At 42.4% G+C, this 22,894-nt stretch overlaps 2 protein-coding genes across 4 annotated transcripts in view; both read right to left on the reverse strand.

The window, feature by feature from the left end:
• The window catches only part of zmp:0000001082 (integrin alpha-D), a 42,216-nt gene extending 38,264 nt beyond the window's left edge, over positions 1-3,952 (reverse strand). For all 3 annotated transcript variants that reach the window (XR_009796496.1, XM_061830611.1, XM_061830610.1), the window contains exon 1: positions 3,847-3,952. Coding sequence is in view for 2 of the 3 variants with exons in the window: in XM_061830611.1 (XP_061686595.1) it covers positions 3,847-3,940 (94 nt within the window). In the remaining variant the exon portion in view is untranslated. The remainder of the gene's footprint in view (positions 1-3,846) is intronic.
• Positions 3,953-11,815: 7,863 nt separating this feature from the next.
• Positions 11,816-19,094, reverse strand: LOC133506233 (nicotinate-nucleotide pyrophosphorylase [carboxylating]-like). Its single transcript, XM_061830166.1, has 5 exons — positions 19,003-19,094; positions 15,360-15,613; positions 13,720-14,030; positions 12,630-12,761; positions 11,816-12,538 (listed from the first exon to the last, which is right to left on the reverse strand). The coding sequence occupies exons 1-5, from the start codon at positions 19,086-19,088 to the stop codon at positions 12,347-12,349; spliced, it is 975 nt and encodes a 324-aa protein (XP_061686150.1). The 5' UTR covers positions 19,089-19,094; the 3' UTR covers positions 11,816-12,346.
• Between the last annotated feature and the right edge of the window lie 3,800 nt (positions 19,095-22,894).

Genomic DNA, 22,894 nt, shown 5'->3' on the forward strand with positions numbered 1-22,894 from the left:
GTACTGTATTCCAAAAGCACCAACCTCAACTCTATTGAACATTTTTGGATTGCAGTAATTGAAAGGAAGGTCCTTGACAGAAAAACAACTAATATAAATTCCATCCATCCATTTTCTTAGCTGCTTATCCTCACTAGGGTCGCGGAAGTGCTGGAGCCTGCCCCAGTTGTCAACGGGAAGGAGGCAGGGTACACCCTGGACTGGTTCCCAGCCAATTGCAGGGCACATAGAGACAAACATCTGAACTCACAATCACACCTAGTGGCAATTAAGAGTGTCCAATTTATGTTGCATGTTTTTGGGATGTGGGAGGAAAGCGGAGTGCCCGGAGAAAACCCACCCAGGCACGGCAAGAACAAGAACAAACTCCACACAGGCGGGTCCGGGATCGAACCTGGGACCTCAGAACTGTGAGGACAACGTTTTCCAGCTGATCTACTGTGCCGCCTCTAATATAAATTAACTCGGGCAATTCCACCAAGAAGAGTGGTACAATTCCCTGGCAGAATTAGGGTATGTCAAATCTTGGTGTTGGCTACAAAAAGCATCTGATTGAGGTGAAACTTGCTTGAGGATGTTTACCAGAATGTTATTCGGAGTTAATGTACTGTATGTCTTTGAGTTGGTATGTATAATTTGGACACTATGTGGAAGACAGAAAATCTCAAATAAATTCAGGTTTACAGCCCAAATTCTTAACCGTTCCTGCTAGCAGTAGCTTGTTGCGTTGTTATGTTCACGGGCGATTTGTTTTAAAACAAACAAAAAAACACTTCTTTTAAGTTAATGAACTGAACTGAATCAGTCTATAAAATAATTTGATTTCTCTATATTGGCTGCCGCCTGCCACCGTGAGGCGAGTGAGTCACCTGAGAGCAGAAATGGAATTGTTTAAGCGTTCTGTTTGTCTCTTCTGAATATTCGGTGAATGACCAATGAGAATCCAGCGTGTAGGCAGGCTGGGACTGATTTGCAACTCGCCAGAAATGTCACTAGCAGCAGAAATGTAACTGTTGAAACGTTCTCTTACTCCCTTCTGAATATTTGGTGAATGACCAATGAGCATCCAGCGTCAGGCAGCGCCATGCAGGAAGAGGATGGACTTCAGTGAACAGAGCGATTCATTCCTTACCAGGTGTACTGAGGAACTGAGTGATTAATTTGCTGAACTGAGGATCTGAGGAACTAAGGAATTTAGGGGAGGGGGCTTTAGCAAAGTAAATGATTCTGTCACTCAACTGGTGTACTGAGGAACTGAAGAGTGATTCTTTTGTTTGTAGTCAGCATTCGTTTGCCAGAGGAACGACATACTAGTGGGCGTACTCATGAGTGATTTTAACAGCAAGTCATTAACAGAATGAGAAAGCACTTAAATTATTTTATGAAATATGAAGTGAACGATTCAGTGAATGAATCCTCTGAATTAATCTTTTTAAGGAATTGATTTGAGCGATTCCATACACTCGAAAGAACTGCCATGCCCATCATTAGTAACTTGCTAGGCTACATTAGATTTTTTTTCGTTTTTGCCTGATTATAGCCTGTATCGCATTAAAAGGAGGTGAACATATCTCAAGCAAGTCTTGGATTAAAGTTCTCACGAGCACCAGTGACCAACAACACGTTTTTCTCCATTGGGTTCTAATTATACCGTACAGACAGCGCGATTGATTGTTATTGTCATGGATGTGGTAACGGGTATATCCGGTTGTGCTTGAGTTGACAAGATAAACCTCAGTGATTATATAAGATGGGTTTTGGTGGTATCAGAATACAAGATTTTATTGCAGTAGTCTGATATGGTGCAATCTTGAAAGAACAAATTTACGTATTGTGTATCCCACACCGCCAACATGTTTTTTTCTTGACATTAAAGAAATTCAAACAATCAGAATGAAATCATAATTATTGGCCGATATAAGGCTGATCAGATTTGTGTCATATGGTGGTATCAATACTCTGTATCAGTGAGTACTCAAGAGTGAATACTTGTAGTGGAATTGGTCTGAATGAAAAGACATCCCTACTTTTTACTTTTATACTTAAATTTCAGTCAGTACTCTTCTTTTATACTTAAATTCAACTGTTATGCAAACACATTATGTCACTGTCGGTATGGTTTCAATTCATACTCAGTGACGGTGTCAATATGTGCCCTGTGACTGACTGGCGACCAAACTAGTCCACATTTTGCCCGAAGATAGTTGGGATAGCCTCCAGTGACTTGGAAAATGGAAAGATGGATTTAAATACAAGCATTTAATCAATACATTTACTTTTACCAGTCTTTTTTGCTAAGGCTTTCTGTATTTTAACTTCAGCACAGAGTCTGTTTTTGGTTTCATTCTTTGATTTCTTTCCCACATAAATAAATAACACTACCAGGTCATGATAAGATCACTTTCGCAATGTCAACATGCTCCACCCCTCTCTCGCCCCCCACACTACTGCTATTCTTGTTCACAGTCTCGTCACTTCGCGCCACAAGTACGTACTGCAATTCTTTTCTTTTTGGTCTACCTTAGAAATCTCTTCATATACTCCACGTGGTTCAAAACTCTGCAGCCGCTATGATGACCAAACACCCCAGTACCACCATTTCACCCCGATCTTACAACAATAAAACTGGCTGGCAGTTATCTAGCAAATTCAATTCACAATTCTTCTACAGGCATTCAGGCAATTCATAATGCCAGACCTTGTAATATGTCCGACCACCACTTCAGTTCACTCCCTCGTAGCCTCCTCCTCGATTCACTTCACTGCACCCCACTGCACGCCTCAGCACCGTGGGAGATAGAGTGGAAGGTTGCAGTTGCTCTGCTCCCCACCTGCGATTTGTAACATTGATACTTTTCCTCGTTTAGATTTCGGATTCAAAACGCACCAATTTAAGACTGCCTACTTACTTTCTCAACCTGCATTTCCACTGAGATGAACAGTACTGTATAATCTTGTGTTTTTGTCTTTGTGCAAATTTTACTTTTTTTTTTTCATTCTCTCTCCGTGAATTAACCATTATTCTATTGTTCAATGTCCTTGGAATTGAAGGCAGTTGTAAACAAATGTATTGTTATGATTAATAGTCCTACTACTTCTTAGGAGTGGACTTCATCCTCCCTTTGCACTTTTAAATATTTTCTGGTCACTATTAGATGCTATGATCCATCCGTTCATTCATTTTCTGAGCTGCTTATCCTCATGAGGGTCACGGGAATGCTGGAACCTATCCCAGCTGTCATTGGTCAGGAGGCAGGGTACATCCTAAACTGGTTGCCAGCCAATCGCAGGGCACATAGAGACAAACAGTCGCACTCACAATCACACCCAGTCTCCAATTAACACATATTTTTGGGATGTGGGAGCAAAACCGGAGTGTCCGGACAAAACCCACAAAGGCACAGGAGAACATACAACTCTACATAAGCGAGGCCGGGATTGAATCCCGGTCCTCAGAACTGTGAGGCCAACGCTCTACAGCTGCACCACCGTGCCGCCCTATGGTGCCACTTGATTGCTTTTTTTAATTAAGCTAAAATGAAGAGCCCTGCATAGGGATTCTATGTACATGTTCAAAGGACAGAAAAATGTATGTTACGATTATTTTGAATGATTGGCAAAGGAGAAAGGATCTAACATTGAAATAATATTAAGATACAGTTATTATTTATTGATACAAAAAAGGCATTAGTTCCACGACTGACAATCTTGGACATGATTTCCTGCTAATGTTACAAATAGTGAGCACACACATGAAAAAACATATCTCCAAATCTGTATCTTTGTATTTTTTTTTTTTTTACTCGATGATAAATTCATTAATGACTCAAAAGGAAGATAACTTACTAACAACCCAGATCAACAGGAATCCGCAAAGCTGCAGGCACATCTTTCTGGTTGCACTTCTCAGTACAGAAGCGAGGTGCTGTTTGAAAGACATGTCTATGCAATGCTTCCGGCCCAAGGCGTTTCCTTAACAGGTGGTTGTGACACTTCGTGTAGAAGTCACTGAGAGTCCTTCTCTCTGAGAAAAAAATATTATTTTCCATCATGTTTCCCCTTTTTTGTGATTCCTTCATCCACACATTCAATGACTGGCCATATCTTCATGATCTCTATCGAACAACACAGTAGTTATATCTAATGTTCTGCTGTTACAAAGTAATAATGTTCCATCTGTAAGTTACTGTAATTGTTGTGGTTAACTGCGTAGTGGAGTACAACAGGACTGCAGAATGCTGAGAGCGTTTTAGTTACCTCATTTAGCTCTATGGGAGAAAAGAAATTTAAAAACTCGTGGGTTTAAGCCACCACTGCCGATGAAGACCACAAAAATCATCGACCATCGAAATTGACCATGATTATTATTTCTGATGTAGATCGAATATATTCAGCTGTGCAAGTGGTAAAAATATTGTGGCCAGTTAGTGTATGTACAATATGTTTTATGTCTATGCATGCTATTGAGAACATGAAAGAATTGAACTTACAATCCAAAGTTATTTGATTCAAAGCAATGATTCTTTGTTTGTTGTCCAATACTGTTGATGACTTTAAATGGAGCAGCCACACCCACACTTTTCCCTCTGTTAATGCACGAGTCATGAGTTGTCATTCATTTTGATGAGTTGGAAATTATGAAAATCTATAATTCTCAGACATGTCTGATGGAACAAGACAGTCGTTCTTCATGGGAAGGTCCTTTGCCTGTGACATTCTCTTGAATGTGGTTCATTTTAAAGGCTTACCCTAAGTGTTACTTTGAGAAGTGTCATAAATGGCATCCTGTCTCGTTTCCTTTTTTCTCCTGTTGAGTTGACATCAAAATACGGTGACTTCATGTAAATGAGTGCTGGGCAAGCTCCCACTTTCAATACGGTAGTCCAGTGATTCTCAACCAGTGTGCGAATGTGCCATGAGCACTCTTTGGGTGTCCCGTGGGGTATAATAAAATTTGATGGAATTGTCATAATATTATTTATCTTCAAGAAATAATGTATTTTTGTTCATCAATTTATGCCAGTGAGGCATTGGGACAGACAGAACAAATGAATGGTCTTCTATTAGATGGCATTAAGTACATACAACAATTAATGTATCTTTTTTGTGATGTTTAGGTATATTAGTGTGCCGTGAGATTTTTCAGTTGTAAAATGTGTGCCTTGGGTCCACAAAGCTTGGAAATTACTGCTCTAGTTTTGAACTGGACTTCAACCAGTACAGCCTCAGACCAAAGTCTCTGCCATCTGAGAGAAATGAATATACAGTGGTCAATTTGCAAGGACTCAAGGATGTAGAGGGCACCACGGTGTGTAATTAACATGTGCCACGCAATTCTGAGATCGGGCTCAAATACCGCCTTGACTGTGTGGAATTTGCATGTTCTCCTCGTGTCTTTGTGGGTTTTCTCTGGTTATTCTGGTCTCCTCCCACATCCCAAAAACCTGCGTGGTCTGGTGATTGAAGACTCAAAATTATCTGTAGGAGTGAATGTGATTTGTGTGTAGGTGATCTACAATTGGCAGGCGACCCGTTCAGGGTGTATCCTGCCCCCTGCCCGAAGATAGCTGAGACATGCTCCACCACGCCCACTGCCTTCGTGAGGATAAGTGAACAGAAAAAGGATGGAATGGATTCATGAATGTTGAGTTACATAAAAAGTATGTCGAGGAGTTAAACCAACATAAATTTATTTTATTTATGGGGTATAAAATTTACTTCACAAAATCAATACTTACTATGTTAGATTGGCACAAAAATGTGTTCATCAAAATGGTGGTTGGTGGTAAGGCTTTAACTTTCCATGTCTGTGACTTCTGTGTGGGGGAATCAGATCTTGCGAAATGTTCTTCCTCTTTTGTGCTGACAGATTCGAGAACTAAAGGAATTTGTCATGCATTGTGTGTGTGGGGCCTGGTACATACAAAATGAGTTTCCAATTTCTGTTTTTCCCTCCTTTTACCCAATGACACTTGGCCCAATGCCACCCAATAGCACTTTCACAAATTAACAAAAATGTATACAACAAACATTGTAAAAAAATAAAATAAAATGAATGAATGAATACTTTATTTCAATCATTCTTGCAATTATTCATGAGAAAACAAGAAAAAAAAGAAAAATCATCATCAAAATCATACAACATATCCAACCCCACCACACAACTCCAGAAAAATCATTGACCCAAAATAGGGATCAACTGAAATGCAATGCTGTCTGGGGCATGGCCAAGCCACTGCCCTGGGCGGTACCGCCTCTGGCAGCAGTTCCACAGCTGCTCTGCGTTGGACACCAGTTAGACCAGGCATTTAAGCTTTGAATGTGTCATTGGCCTTTGGCAGTTCGTTGCGTTTGCATTACTGCATTTTGGGATACTCCGCTATTGTGCGTAAATTCACAATTTTTGTGTAGAGCTATCCTTTGTCACACCGAGTCTGTGCCACTTTAGTTTTATTACGCCTGTTGTTTCTAAGTGTGCCTGGTAGTCATCAGACCTTGTGCACGTTTTTGGATCTTGCCTTTAGCCTAGCGTTTTTGTGCTTCCACCTGTTTTGGACTGCTTATTTGTGTTTGATCTTAATCTGGAATAAAATCACCCTTAATATCATGCCCTCGCCTCGGAGTCCTGCAACTGGGTCCAGTCCCATGCCTCGTGATCATGACACAATGCTTATTTGTGTCTAAACTTTATCTATCCAAACATTTTCCATCCTGCTTACTGTATAATCATAAGGGACTCAGCTAACTGCGTGAGAGACAGAGTACAATCTGAAATGGTCGGCAGCCAATCAAATGATACATGTAAATAAACAACCATTCGCACTTATAGAATACACCTATGGGCAATTTAGCATATTCAACTAACCTACCATTCATGTTTTTGGAATGCGAGAGGAAACCAGAGATCCTAAAGTAAACCTACGCAGGGATTTGGAGAACATGCAAACTCCACACAGGCGGGGCTGGGATTTGAACTCCAGTCTTCAGAACTGTGAGCCAGATGGGCTAACCAGTTGTCCAACAAGATGTCTTTATCCTTTACAGTTCTCAAAACAAAACAAAAATGTTTTTGTATTTGTATTCATATTTTTTAAAATAACCTCTTAAATCATACTTTTGTTCTCTGAATTACATCGACTATATATCATTAAGCCATTATCTGAGCCTCTTATCCCCACAAGGGTCGTGGGACCGCTCGAGCCTATCCCAGCTATCCTCTGGCAGAAGGCCCTGAACTGGTTGCCTGCCAATCCCAGTGCACACATGAATGAAAAAAAAAAACTATGGACAATTCAGAGTCTTCACTTAATGCAGGGGGGTCAAACTCATTTTGTCGCGAGCCAAAATGTAAGTATGGTTTCCCTCAGTGGAATGTTACGACTGTGAAACCACAATAATCTTGAAGTGCCTCATCACGTTTACAGTAGACTCAAACACATGTACATTACATTGCAATTCTACACGTGTAAGCAGAAGAAGCTTACATTTCCCCACACACTGACAGTGTAGGCAAGTCATTACTCAAGATGTCATCAAAACAAAAAAATTCCCCACCACAACAAACAGAATAGCATAATGAGCAAATCATTAAAAAAAAAAAAAAAGACTGAATAAATAATTTACACAAAATATGTAAATAGTATGCCGGGAGCATGCTGGGAGCGCCCCAGCATGCTTTGCGGCACTAAGGATGTAAATAGCAATTCATAATAATAATACAGTAATGCAGCGACACAGTGTAGCACCTGGAAAGCGTTGGCCTCACAGTTTTGAGGCACGGGGTTCAATCCCGGACCCACCTGTGTGGAGTTTGTATGTTCTCCCCGTGCCTGCGTGGGTTTTCTCCAGGCACTCCGGTTTACCCCCACAGCCCAAAAACATGCAACATTAATTGGACACTCTAAATTGTCCCGAGGTATGATTGTGAGTCCGGCAGTTTGTCTCTATGTGCCCTGCAAATGGCTGGCAATTAGATTAGCGCTTCTGCCCATTGACAGCTGGGATAGTCTCCAGCACTCTAATGACCCTCGTAAGGATAAGTGGCTACGAAAATGGATGGATGGATGGATGGATGGATGAATAGAGTAATATAATAAATTGCAATTTTTCCTCACTGGGTGGCACGGTGGTGCAACGAAAGAATGTTGGCCTCACAGTTCTGAGTTTTGAATATCCATCACACACAAAGGTTTCAAATCATCAAACCAATTTCAATATCACTAATGAGCATCCATGAAAAAGTCATTGCTTGGATAGCAACACGTACATTAGACATTTCCTTGGCTCTAACACATCGCCATACCATCACAGATGCTGACTTTTGAACTTTGCCTTCATAACAGTCATGATTGTTCAAAAACAATTTGAAATGTGAATTCGTTGGACTACAGAACACTTTGCATCAGTCCGTCTTAGATTAGTTTGGGCCAAGAGAAGCCAGCAGCATTTCTGGTTGTTGTTGATAAGTGGATATTGCTTTGCATTGTGGCGTTTTAAAGGGGAATTCCAGTTCTTCGCATGAACAATGTATCCAATGGGTCATGTAATATGTACTCTATTTTGACAATGTGATATTAAATCCTCTCTCATTTAATAGTGTTTTGAGAAGATTTTTTATCAACAATTACAATTTTTCAGCGGCGCTGGCATTTTCGCGAGTCACATGTCTTACGTGCGCGGATGTGACGTGTAAGGTGCGCAATAAAGGCTCGATTACATTATGCCCAGCGCTGATTTCTCAGATTCATCCTAATCTGATGAAGAAATAGCAGTATCAGTTGATCAGGAAGATGGAGGAATACTTCCATCCAGATTTGAACTTGTGGCTGTAATTAATGTTGAATATTTGGATGGTTCTTCAGGCGGAATATTACGGAGTCTGACTACTCGGAGGCCTACGCGTGACATAAGTGCGGAAACAAAGGCCCCCGGGAGCTCCGGGCCGGCAGTCGCGATGGTTCTTCGGATAGGAATGATAGTCTGACGAGCGAGCTCCGGCGGCGGCCGTGAGAAGAGCCATGGTGTCCCATGTAATCCAATGTTTGGAACGGCATGGTACACGTTACATACGCCCACGTAGATCATGTGACTCGCAAAAATGGCAACGCCCCTGAAAATTCGTAATTGTCGATCATAATCTTCTCAAAACTCTATTAAATGAGAGAGGATTTAAGATCACATTGTCAAAATAGAGCACATAATGGATACACTGTTCATGTGAAACACTGGAATTCCCCTTTAAGTTGACTTTACACATGTATTTACTGACATTGGTTTTCTGAAGTGTTCCTGAGCCAATGTGGTAACATGCTTTACACATTTATGTTGGTTTTTGATGCAGTGCTGCCAGAGGGATCAAAGGTCATGGGCAGTCAATGTTAATTTTCGGTCTTGCCGCTTACATGTACTGATTTCTCCAGGTTCTCTGAACCTTTTGATAATATTATGGACCGTAGATAATGAAATTCCTAAATTCCTTCAAATTGTACATGGATGAAGATTTCCCTTAAACCGTTTTACTATTTTCTCACACAAAGAGATGAACTTCGGCCCATCTTTGCATGTTTTATACCCAATCATGGCACCCAGCTATTCCCAATTCATCACGTTCCCACAACCCTTTGTCTACGCCCTTGCTTTCCGGTGTACCAAACACTGCCTCATTCTCGACCTTCCACTTATGCCTGCTGATTCTGTTGCTGCTGCCTTGTTGGACTGCCTGCAAGTGTATCGACTATGGATTGAATAAGGACGTCTCCCGAACTGTACCTGGTCTTGTGAGTTGTGCCTTTTGGGTTCAGCCTCATGTTCTGATCGTGACACTGCATTGGAAATGGGGTTGTATTTTTGCAATTTTTGAGATACGTCATTACCAGAACACGAGGCCGAACCCAAAATGCATGACTCACAAGACCAGGTACAGTTCGGGAGCATATTTATTCAGTCCAAGGTAGGCAGTCCAAACAAGCAGCAGTGTCACACTCAATAGGCGTAAAGGCTGGGTCATCAACACGGCAGGGATCTGTACACAGAGGATCAAAGACAACGATATGGCGTTGCGGGAACATGACATAGAAGTACAACAAACTGACAAAGACCACATCGTACACGTGAAAATATATCAGTGGCGTAATTAGCAACACGAAAAGCAGGTGGGCGCACCTGCTCATCGTAGCAGGTGCGCACCGGGTCGAGGAAAGACACATCCATGACAGAGATCAGCGAACAAATGTAAATATCAGACATTACCAGTTTCTGAGCCGCTTATCCTCACAGGGGTCGCGGGAGTGCTGGAGCCTATTCCAGTTGGCATCGGGCAGGAGGCAGGGTACACCCTGAACTGGTTGCCAGCCAATCGCAGGCCAAATGGAGACAGACAACAGTTGCGCTCACAATCACTCCTACAGGCAATTTACAGTCTCCAATTAATGTTTGGAATGTGGGAGGAAACGGGAGTACCCAGAGAAAACCCACACAAGCATGGGGAGAACATGCAAACTCCACTCAGGTGGGACCGGGATTTGAAACCTGGTTGTCAGAACTGTGAGGAAAACGTTCTACCGCTTCTCAATCATCCCACCCTAGTATTATGATTAGGATTATTCATCCATCCATTTCCTTTGCCCCTTATCCTCCCAAGGGTCGTGGGAGTGCTGAAGCCTATCCCAGCAGTCATTTATTAAGGAAAATGGTACTCAATTACCTGGCCCTGTGCGGAAAAAGTAATGGTCTTCCTAAATCTAATAACTGGTTGGCCATCCTCAGCTATTTCTATGAATTTTTCAAACCTCTGTGGAGACATTTTGGCCCACTCTTCCATAAGAATTGTTTAAATTTCGTAAAAACGGAGAGTTTTCAAGCATGATTGGCGTTTTAACGGCCATGCCACTACCAGGCTGGCAATGAAGACTCTCAATTGCCCATAGGTGCAAATTTAACTGTTAATTGTTGGTTTTTTATGTGCCCTGTGCCCCATCCTTAACTTGCATTGTATAAATGCATGAAACGTGCTATATATGTCAATTCATTGTCTCTGATATCTCTTTATATTGCCACCGATGGTGGAAGTAGTACTGTACATTCTCCTGACTTGGGTTCATTTAGCATGTCCCTCAGCGCCGGTGTGAATGTGAGTGCAAATGGTTGTCGATGTCTAAACGTGGGCTGCTACTGACTGATGACTAGTTCAGGGTGTAGTGTGCCTTGCACCCAAAGTCACCTGAGATAGTCTCCCTTATCCTTCAACCATGAACAGGATAAGTGTGATTGCAAATGGTTAGTTGGATGGATGGACGGATTTATTTATGTTCATACATGTTCCTTCTCATGTTTTGTAATTTGTTAGTATTTCTTTTTTAACTGCCTGATACTTGGACATTGTTTCAGCTCTACACCAACTTCAGCATTGTGGTTCTGGATTTAAGGATTCTACAATTTCCTGCTTTCACTCAATTTATACAACCGAGAGGCCCCGTAGCTCAGTGGTTAGAGCACTGGTTTGGTAAACCAGGGCTTGTGGGTTTGTATCCTACTGGGGCCTCCACTCCCTGAGAAGGGTTGCGTCAGGAAGGGCATCTGGCGTAAAAATTGTGCCAAACATATATATGCGTTCATATGAGATGTTACGCTGTGGTGACGCCGAAAGGAAAACAACAACTCAATTTATACAACCCCTCTGTTTCTTCCTTATTTTGTTAAGAAGTGGTGCAGGTTGACAGTCCACAATTCATGTTTATTATTTCAAACTCAAATAGCTGATTATTGTGTTCAAGATAAACTTGACAAGACATACCTTAGACAAGGGGTGCTCAATGCATTTATCATGTGGACCGCGTGACAGGAAAAGAAAATGATGTCAGTTTCCATCAAAGCCTATTCTGACATGTCACTGCACATGCGTACATAAAAGCATACTCTACCACTGCACATGCGCACATACTGTAAAAGCATACTCTAGCAACCTGGCTAGTTGGCCTCCTATTTATGTCTCTTGATTTTTTCACGGCCGGTGACGGTACAGTCTTGCGCATGCGTTCTCCGCCCCCAGATCTGGTGAGTAAATCGCCGAAGGTCGGCTGCTTGAAAAGTCAATCTTGGGGCAAAAAAGTTTGGGTGCTCCTGCCTTAGACATACATAGACAAGACAGTACCTTATGGACTATTCTAAAGCTCTTTTTGCAGAATGAAGAGTGAATGTGAATAAACTATTATGGAACTATTATGGAAGCGGGGTGATGTCACCCCTTTCTTCTCACTTGTGACCTATTTTTAATGCAAGTAAATCATTGAAATTACTTTTAGGTGAATGTACAACATGTTTCCAGTGCCACTCCTTCATGGAGGTCTGACTAGGAAACGGGCTTTTGAACCTTTAGTGAAAAGTCCACAACTGGGCACCCTTGTGTAATACAACCCATGGAGATTATGTCCACATATGGAGAGAAATACTCGACTAGATTTTCTGGTGTCACTCCTCCGCTGGCTTCTATCAGCAGACCTTGGAATTCTTGCTTTAGTGCGCCAGCTGCAAGATGGAGCGCCTGTAGTCGATGACATGATTTGATGTTGTTTATTTTCCAGGTGAAAAACTGCAAACATTCCCATGAAGTTCTGTGCTGACTTTTTGTTTACCTGTGGCTGAAAATTGTCAAGCATAACTATATCTGCTCCAGCTGTGGCTGCCTCCATGGCTTCTTCTGTGGAACGACACTCCACCTCAATCTTACTGCTGAAACCACACACCGACCTGCCGGCTTTCACAGCCTGGAGAACACAAAATCCTTTTTGAGTCAATAAAAATAAGCACTTGACAAAGCCTCACGTTGACGCACTCACACACATTCATACAGAATTGGGTCAGGCTTAGGGGGTCAGTCGGAGAACAGGTGGAGGTCGGTACACACGGGAAAACGATCAGAGATACGGGAGTGCTGGAATGGGGCTTGAACCGCAATGATCTGGCGCCAGACCAGTCGTCCCCATGGTCCTATATATACCGGGGCCAATCAGCCAGCATGAGGCGCAGGTGTGCGCCTCCTAATCAGCGTGGCAACCCCCACAGCCAGGGCTGGACCAGCAGGACCATGACACTTGTAAATTATCAAATTTTACTCAACTGCTGAAAAAATTCTTCATTTACAATCAATAATGTATTTTTGGTCCTCTATTTATGCCTGTGAGAAATAGTGACAGAAAAAAATAAATGGTCTTCTATTTGATGGCAGAAAGTACATACAGTAATTCCTGTGGACTTTTTATGACATTTTTGTTTGTTGGTGTTCTGTGAGATTTTCAAATTGTAAAACATGTGCCTTTGCTCCATAGAGGTTGGAAATCACTATATTCTATGATATACAGTACTACAAATTTTTCTGTAGTCAGCTGGGATAGGTTCCTTCTTCATGTAACTCTGAACAGAATAAAGCGTATAAAGATAGATGATTAGACGGTTATTGTACTGTAATGTGATTAGGTAAAATTATAAAACTGTCACACACGCATTACCTGACTTGATAAATGCTCAGATTAAAATTAAAAATTGGTTGCCATTTCAAATACAAAAACATCAATAAGAGGAAATCAAAGTGTGGATGCTTTTGATTGGAAAAAAAAAATATCTACAAATGAGAGGGTGACAATGAGGAGCAGTTTAGGCGGGTGACAAAAACCCCAACTTAAATGCATGTCTAATTACAGTCCGAATGTGAAACAGCATACTCACCTCTGTGATGCTTCCTGAAGCCCAGACATGGTTGTCCTTCAGCATCACCATTCCACTCAAATCCTGCCTGTGCATGGACACACCACCCACCAGCATAGCGTACTTCTCCACCAATCGGAAGCCTGGGGTCGTTTTACGTGTTCCTGCCACTTCACCGTGCCATCCTTTTGCTGTTGCCATTTTTCGGAGTTGAGAACACCGAGTGGCAATCCCCGAGGCCCGGGCAATACAGTTTAGAGCTGGCCTTTCACCCAGGAGGAGACATCTGGCCGGACCCCGAACCACAGCAGTAAGCGTGACAGTATCTGGGCCTATGGTTCAAATTTGGTAGCACACAGTTAGTAGGTCCACTAGTATTTTTCCAATGATGCCAAGATTGCTTCTTGCCATTCAATTTTGTACCATTTGCCATTTTAAAATATAACATGCACGATTTTATATGTTTGTCAAGGGAAATAATGTAATTATGGAATCATTCGGAGGCAATAACAATCTAGGAAACACCTATTGGCTTTTCCCACCTTTCGTCAAGATCAGCCTAAATTCATGCTTTGAGTCATAATTGACTAAATTTCCTGATTTGACAATAACTGAATTCCAGTGAGTGCCAAGCTCCATCGTCCAAGAACCACATTGTCCTTGACCTGTTCTCAATCATGAATATTGGAACATATGCAGCTTTTTCACCATTACTTGTACAAAATTACACTAGACTTTTCCTGTGTATTTTTTGTTTGCAAATGAAAAAATAAAACCATGAACTACATTTTTGTGTACTTTCGGGACTGATTTTCTTGATGTGCTTTGTTGCTAGGTAAAATGATCTATGTAGTGGAGGACCTGTATTCAGTGCTGTGTTTTGTTTGTTCAATTCATTCTACAATGTGTAAATTAGAGTAGTGTAAATTAGTTCAGGATAGTCACTGGTGGTACCCTTCCTTTCTATAATGAGGGTGGAAAGTATGATCCAATTCTTGATCCTTCTGTTACATAGACATGTTATTCAGAAGACAGTTGGTCAGTTGGTGATTTGCAAATCATGTTGAATCTACAGTATATTTACCGTAATTTCCGGACTATAACCCGCGACTTTTGTCACAAGCTTTCAACGCTACAATGTACAATCTACAATGATGCAGCTGATCTACGCATTTTTTTTCTCACACCTGCCAGGGGTGCTCGAGCAGAAAAAGTACGAGTGAGACAGGTGGAATATATGTGTCGAGGAAGACTGTCCCAGCTTTATTGGAACGTGTTGCAGCCATAAAATTCCAAGTTAATGATTATTTGCTACAATAAAGTACTCCCCGTGAAGATAAGCAGCTTGGAAAATGGATGGATGGATGGATGGATAAAGTTCATCAGTTTGAACAAACTGATGAACTTCGTTTTTGTAGTATATTCAATTTAATATAGTTTGAACACGATTTGAAAATCACTGTATTCTCTTTTTATTTATATTTAAGACAACTTACTTCATTGGAATTGGGTTTGTATTATCATTGTCAGTGTTTTGCATGTCTCGACAGTTTACTGATAAAAATATCAATTCACTTCATTCCCTTGGTGCATGTTATTTGGAGCTACACATGCATGTACTTTAAATTTTTTGATGTAACCTGATAATAATCAATACCGACCCATTTCATCTCCATCCTGGTAAATCCAATCCACAGTGCAGCCGACCTCCGTGAACACAGCAGTAAAGAAGGGACTTCCTGCCAAGATACTGTGTGGACTTTTACACAACAGTCTTGCTTCAACTTCCTGAAATCCCACACACACTCCTGCCGGATCAAAGTTTGGGGTGTCCTCGGCAAGCCATGCTTTTGCCAGCCGCATCACAGCGTGAGGTGGGATTGAGTGGGCGGGTATGTGTTTGGAGGAAAGCATTCTGTAAACATTCATAAAACAAATAAATGATAGGATGGCACACTGACACAAAAGCAGATAATGAAAATAATTCACGTGTTTGAAATTTGAGTACTGAATGTTGCGTGTAGTTTCTTCATGACAGGGTCCAATCCAACATAAAAATCCTTCGATGTACAAAATATGCAGACAATGGACAAATGACATCATAAATAAACATAAATTTGGCTATTGCATATCTAACTTAAAATGTCATCTTTACTTTATACCCAACCTAAAATGTTGCCGTTTTAATGTAATCCAGTTTAAAGTGTATTAAGCAAAACCTACGCTAAGATCCATTACCAGCCCTATCACTCACTCTATGTAGGAAAGGTGTTTGACAGGGTTGGCGGACCCTTTCTCTTCACTCCACTCTACCATTGTCGCATTGGACCCTTTCACCAACTGGATTCGGTCATGAGCAAGGCTTGGCTACTGCCAAGAGGGACGTGGTTGTGCCACTGCGCTGGGTGGTGACAACTGTCACCGGTCAAGGCTGTTTCACATGCGGACTGTAATTAGACATGCATTTAAGTTGGAGTTTTTGTCACTGGTATTTGCCAGTTCATTGCCTTGTATGAGTGAGTTGCATTCACTTCCTGTGGGACTCTCCGCGTCTTTGCGTAAATTAGAGTAACCCTAGTCACAGCGATTCTGTGGCCTTTAGTTTGCCTCAGGAATCCCACAGGCCAGAAATGCCCGATAGGACTCCTTCTTCATCTTGACAGCATCCCTCACTGTAGGTGCCCACCCATGTGTTCGTGGGTTGCCGCCATGACAGGCACCGACCACCTTACGGCCACAGCTGCAGTCGGCCGCCTCAGCAATGGAGGCGCGAAACATCATCCACTCGGATTCAATGTCCCCCGCCTCCTCTGGGATGTGAGTAAAGTTCTTTCGGAGGTGGGAGTTGAAATTTCTTCTGACAGGGGAATCTGCCAGCTCTTCCCAGCAGACCCTCACAATATGTTAGGGCCTGCCACATCGGATTAGCATCTTCCCCCAGCATTGGAGCAAACTCACCACCAGGTGGTGATCAGTTGACAGCTCCGCCCCTCTGTTCACCCGAGTGTCCAAGACATGCGGTCGCAAGTCCGATGACACGACCACAAAGTCGATCATTGAACTGCGACCGAGGGTGTCCTGGTGCCAAGTAGACATGTGAACACCCTTATGCCTGAACATTGTGTTTGTTATGGACAATCCGTTGTGAGCACAGAAGTCCAATAACAGAACACCACTCAGGTTCTCATCAAGAGGGCCATTCCTCCCAATCACGCCCTCCCAGGTCTCACTGTCATTGCCCATGTGGGCATTGAAGTCCCCTGGCAGAATGGTGGAGTCACCAGAGGGGGCGCTCTCCACCACTCCATCTAAGGACTGCAAAAATGGTGGGTACTCTCCACTGCTGTTTTGTGTATAGGCACAAACAACAGTCAGGACCCGTTCCCCTGCCTGCAGGCGGAAGGAGGCTACCCTCTCATCCACTGGGGTAAACCCCAACGTACAGGCCCCGAGCCGGGAGGCAACAAGTATACCCACACCTGCTCGGCGTCTCTCCCTGTGGGCAACTCCAGAGTGGAACAGAGTCCCACCCCTCTCAAGAGGAGTGGTGCCAGAGCCCAAGTGGTGCGTAGAGGCGAGTCCGACTATATCTAGTCGGAAGTTCTCGACCTCACGCAGCAACTCGGGCTCCTTCCCTGCCAAAGAGGTGACATTCCATGTCCCGAGAGCTAGTTTCTGTAACCGGGGATCGGATTGCCAAGGTCCTCGCCACCGCCCAGCTCACATTGCATCCGACCCCAACGGCCCCTCTCACAGGTGGTGAGCCCATGGGAAGGGGCACCCATGTTACCCTTTCGGGTTGTGCCCGGCCGAGCTCCATGGATGCAGGCCCGGCCACCAGGCGCTCGACTTCAAGCTGTACTTTGTCTGGTCCCTCACCTAGGACCTGTTTGCCATGGGCGACCCTACCAGGGGCACAAAGCCCCAGACAACTTAGCTCCTAGGATCATTGAGACACACAAACACCTCCACCACGATAAGGTGAGAGCTCGAGGAGGGTCACTGTTGGAGCAATCATTGGAAAATGAAAGAAGCTAAACATGACGGTCAATCTCAATCGGAGTGGAGCCCCATGCAAGAGATCACCTCATGGGGTCTCAATGATCCTTAGAACGGTGAGAAATCAGCCCAGGACTACACAGCAGGACTTGGTCAATGACCTGAAAGGAGCTGAGATCACCGTTTCCAAGGTGACTGTTGGTAATACACTAAGATGTCATGGTTTGAAATCATGCATGGCACGAAAGGTTCCCCTGCTTAAACCAGCACGTCAAGGCCCGTCTTAAGTTTGCCACTGCCCATTTGGATGATACAGAGGAGTCATGGGAGAAAGGTTTGTGGTCAGATGAGACCAAAATTGAACTTTTTTGTCATAATTCCAATAACCGTGTTTGGAGGAAGAGGAATGGTGAGTTCCATCCCAAGAACACCATCCCTACTGTGAAGCATGGGGGTGGTAGCATAATGCTTTGGGGTGTTTTTCTGCACATGGGACAGGAAAACTGTACTGTATTAAGGAGAGGATGACTGCAGCCATGCATTGTGAGATTTTGGGGAACAACATCTTTCCCTCAGTCAGAGCATTGAAGATGAGTCGTGGCTGTGTCTTTCAACATGACAATGACCCGAAGCACACAGCAAGGAAAAACAAGGAGTGGCTCCGTAAGAAGCATATCAAGGTTCCAGCGTGGACTAGCCAGTCTCCAGATGTAAACCCAACAGAAAATCTTTGGAGGGAGCTTAAACTCTGTGTTGCTCAGCGACAGCCCAGAAACCTGTCTGATCTAGAGAAGATCTGTGTGGACGAATGGGCCAAAATCCCCATTATATATATTATTATATTAACATTGGTTTTCTCAGGTGTTCAAATACTTATTTGCAGCTGTATCACACAAATAAATTGTTAAAAAAATCACACATTGTGATTTCTGGATTTTTCTTTTTCCATTATCTCTCTTCCAGTGGACATCCCCCTACGATGAAAATTTCTGACCCCTCCATGATTTCCAAGTGGGAGAACTTGCAATATAGCATGGTGTTCAAATACTTATTTTCTTCACTGTAGTAATGAACCTCAACAAGAACATGTACTCATAATAATTTTTTATAGGCTTCCCTCTCTGTTACAGTATGTCCCAATTATTAACAATACAAGGACAACTTTCTGTGTAATTACTGTTATCATTCACCAGCTATGACAAACCACATCTTTTTTCATAGGAGGTCTAAATTATTAATATTCCATGCCTTGCTAAATTCTAACTCAATACAACACAAATAAACTCCATTGAGATGTTTACTTACTTTCTTGCGTGATGCAGCTTTTCCTGTCGTTGACTGACTCCATTAACCATAGAAAAACGCGACGTGGAATTTGACCCTTTGTGCATGTTGGAATGTTTATGAGCAACAAAGAGTGAGCGTTCGCACTGTGACCATATTGATTCTGATTCTTGAAAGCACAGGTGTCAAACTCAAGACCCGGGTGCCAGATGAGGCCCACCACATTATCTTATGTCACTTGCGAAAGCAAATCATATTCATCAAGTTCCGGGATTTTTGCTAAAAATCCTGTATCCAAATTCCAGATTGTCATGATAAAACAAACAATGTGAAGATATTGCATTTTACTGTTGCCGAACCATTTTACTAAAGTATGAATATGAAATGAAAACAATACTTGAACAAACTATTATCCTTGTCTTCTGATTTAAAAATGAATTATAACTCAATTTGTTGTTTAATGGTAATAATAGGATTTGATAATTGAAGATTTATTTAGATTAGATTAGATTAGATTAGATTAGATTAGATTAGATTAGATTAGATTAGATTAGATTAGATTAGATTAGATTAGATTAGATTAGATTAGATTAGAAGGTTTCACTGTTCTAACGGCCCTCTGAGGGAAATCGTAACTACAATGCGGCCCGAGACAAAAATCATCTTGACACCCCTGCTTAAAAGGCATGATAATGAATTCACTATTCTGGGCATTGAAGAGAAGAGAGAGTGTCCGCTGTGCTCAAATATTGCCAGTTGTTAATAAGAATAAAACCCATGATTGATATTGTTGCTTATAGAGAGTTTTCTCGAGACGTCGCCACAGCCCGACTGGCAAGCTGGAGGTTTACGTATTGTTTTATCTGTTCCATATTTGAATAGATCAACTTGATAGCCAACGTGCCAATACTGTGAATTACTAGGCAGTGTTTGGTTACAATACAGGCAAGAGGGACAAAGTATCACTTCACAGTTTACTGCCACCAATTTGGAATCAGTGTGAGAAGACAGAACATTTGTCAACGTGGAGAGGGAGATTGTTCCTTTCATGACTCAGCACAGCTGTTGTCATTCGGGTCGGATAACCATCCATCCATTTTCCAAGGCTCTTATTCTCACAAGGGTCATGGCTGATTGGCGACCAGTTCAGGGTGTAGTCCGCTTTTCGCCTGAAGTCAGCTGGCTCAGATAATCACTTCATTAATCTGTGTTTGCTCTGAACACTTTGTTGAATGTAATCTGTAATGCTTATCAACATTAGAACACCTTCCATCTTTATTTTTCAGTAATTAGATTTCAGTTGAGTACTTTTAATTACCGTCACTGATGGTGAAGTGGTGTATTCGCCTGACTAGGTGTGAGCACCGTGGGTTCGTTTCCCACTTAGTAACGGTATGATTGTGGGTGTGAATGGTTATCTGTCTCGATATGTTAATGTGGAAATGGGTGGATGGACCACTTCAGGTCCCATATTTCAATTTTTATAATCTTTGATTTTCTTTTATCAGGTTTACAAGTAAATTTAGATTGGAAATGCCCAAGGTGCTCTTTTTCAAGCTATTCTAGTTGGTCCAAACAACCTGGCAGATGAGATGACAGGATTTCTCATTATTATTCACAGTTGAAAATAAGATTTGCCCTGATTGGGTCACTGTCATGAGACACATAAATTTTACCTGACTGTCGATGTGTTGTTGCAATAGTAATCATGATAGCTGCAGAGATATAGCCTTACTGTGGGTAAATACTGGTAGCTAGTTCTAGCTACAGGTACAACTACATTGACAGTTCAAGCTAGCCTTGTCCAAATGTGCTTGTCCTGTGGGATAGTTACTGTTAATATAACTTTTAGAATAAGATTCCTTGTGTACACAAAAGTATTGTACTTATGGCTGAAGGAGAGGTGGGCAACCTGCATGAATCTCTCAAAATTTATGAAGTCATCATCCACAAAATGTACAGAACAGAAAAAAATTCTGGTTCTGAAATGTTTACGGGTTTCTCCAAAATAAATTGAAGGAAGCTCATAGAGTCGTCAACGTCTCTGACTTGGCAGGTTATAAAAGTGCAAGTTTTATCTTTGTGTGCAACGGCTGCCATATCTGAGGGGATGCCTTTGTAAACAAAATATTTTTTGTGATCAACAGATTTTCAGTGCTTCAGTAATTTTCAGATATCTGATGCTAAAAGTCCATACTTGACATTGTGTCTATAATAACGGTAAACAATTCTGTTGTTTGCGGCTGTTCTTATTGGTCGAACAGAGACAAGAAATATTTCTTTTTGAAACTGGCGGTAATTGGAGAGCAGTAAAAAGTGAAGGTTATTTTAAGAGATGATCCATGGTATTTCAACTAGTTTGGCATTCAACTGGCTGTGAAGCAGCTGTCTCTAAATTTGTCCATAGGTCTGAATGATACTGTGAAAACTCTATGCCTGTCCTGGATGTCCAAGCTTCTCACCCTAACTCTTAACAGCCTCGAGAGCCTACAGAAGAAACTCATTTTTTCTGCTTGTATCCATGATCTTGTTTTTTTCTGTCTTTCTGACCCACAGCTTGTGACGTAGGTAAAAGCAGGAACTTAGATTAACCAGTTAATTGAGAGCTCTCCCTTTCAGTTAAGGTCCTTCTTCATCACAGACCAATATGAGTCCGCGGACGCCGCACAGGTCCACTTGTCAATCTCCTGGTCCATTATTCCCTCACCCGTGGACAAGACTCCAATATATTTGAACTCCTCCACTTGGGGTAGGATTTTATTCCCAACCTGCAGCAGAAACTTTGCCCTTTTCAAATTGAGGACCATCATCTCAGATTTGGAGGGATTGGGTCTGAACGCAACCGCATCACTCTTGGCTGCGAACTGCTCCAGTTAGAGTTGAAGATTATGTCTTGATGAAGCCACTATAACCACATGATCAGATAAAAGTAGAGAGACAATGAATCTACCCTACTGCAGCAATGTGTCACAAATTCTTACACTGGTCGTACCGAGATGGAACCCTTATCAGGTGGTCTGGTGCACCAGACTCCTCGAGAGACACGGTCTTCTCGAAGACCACAAAACACTTGAGATGGCTCATCTAGCTAGAGAAACTACTAACTATTCTTAATATGACCAAACCTCATAGGGTGTGAATGTGAGTGTGACTGATTGTTTGTCTACTTGAGCCCTGCCATTGGCTTGCGACCAGTTCAGTGTACTGTAACGTACTTGGAATAGGACCAGCACACCCACAACCCAAGTTATTATTTGTGATGGGACGGTGGAACAGCTGGAAAGCGTTGGCCTCATAGTTTTGAAGTCCCGGGTTCAATCCCGGACCCGCCTGTGTAGAGTTTGCATGTTCTCCCCGTGCCTGCCTGGGTCTTCTCTGGGCACTCTGGTTTCTTCTTTTCCTTTCGGCTTCTCCTGTTAGGGGTCGCCACAGCATGTCACCTTTTTCCATCAAAGCCTATTTTGTGCTTCCTCCTCTCTAACACCCACTGTCCTCATGTCCTCCCTCACAACACCCATCAACATTTTCTTTGGTCTTCCTCTCGCTCTTTTGCCTGGCAGCTCCATTCTCACACCCTTCTACCAATATACTCACTCTCTCGTCACTGAACATGTCCAAACCAGTCTGCGCTCTCTATCCTTGTCTCCAAAACATCCAACTTTGGCTGTTCCTCTAATGAGCTCATTTCTAATCCTATCCAACCTGCTCACTCCAAGTGAGAACCTCAGCATCTTCATTTCTGCTACATCCAGTTCTGCTACCTGTTGTTTCTTTAATGCCACCGTCTCTAATCTTTACTGTGTGGTGTTTACATAATTCACCCGCGGGACCTCGAGTTGGGGTGCGGGGTTCCGCACGGACTGTTTTTGTTGTTGCGCTTCCGGAGTAAAGGTTAACAGAGTTCCCGCCGTTA

This window comes from Syngnathoides biaculeatus, chromosome 9, assembly GCF_019802595.1.
Source record: "Syngnathoides biaculeatus isolate LvHL_M chromosome 9, ASM1980259v1, whole genome shotgun sequence".
Taxonomy (NCBI): domain Eukaryota; kingdom Metazoa; phylum Chordata; class Actinopteri; order Syngnathiformes; family Syngnathidae; genus Syngnathoides; species Syngnathoides biaculeatus.

Bases quoted from the DNA above. Each gene is read 5' to 3' on its own strand.
- LOC133506233 (XM_061830166.1), bottom strand. From the start codon at position 19,088: ATGCACAAAGGGTCAAATTCCACGTCGCGTTTTTCTATGGTTAATGGA. The intron at 12,762-13,719 runs GTGAGTATGCTG...TGTGTTCTCCAG, and splicing joins CTTCAGGAAGCATCACAGAG to GCTGTGAAAGCCGGCAGGTC. The intron at 12,539-12,629 runs GTAAACAAAAAG...CATCGACTACAG, and splicing joins TTGACAATTTTCAGCCACAG to GCGCTCCATCTTGCAGCTGG.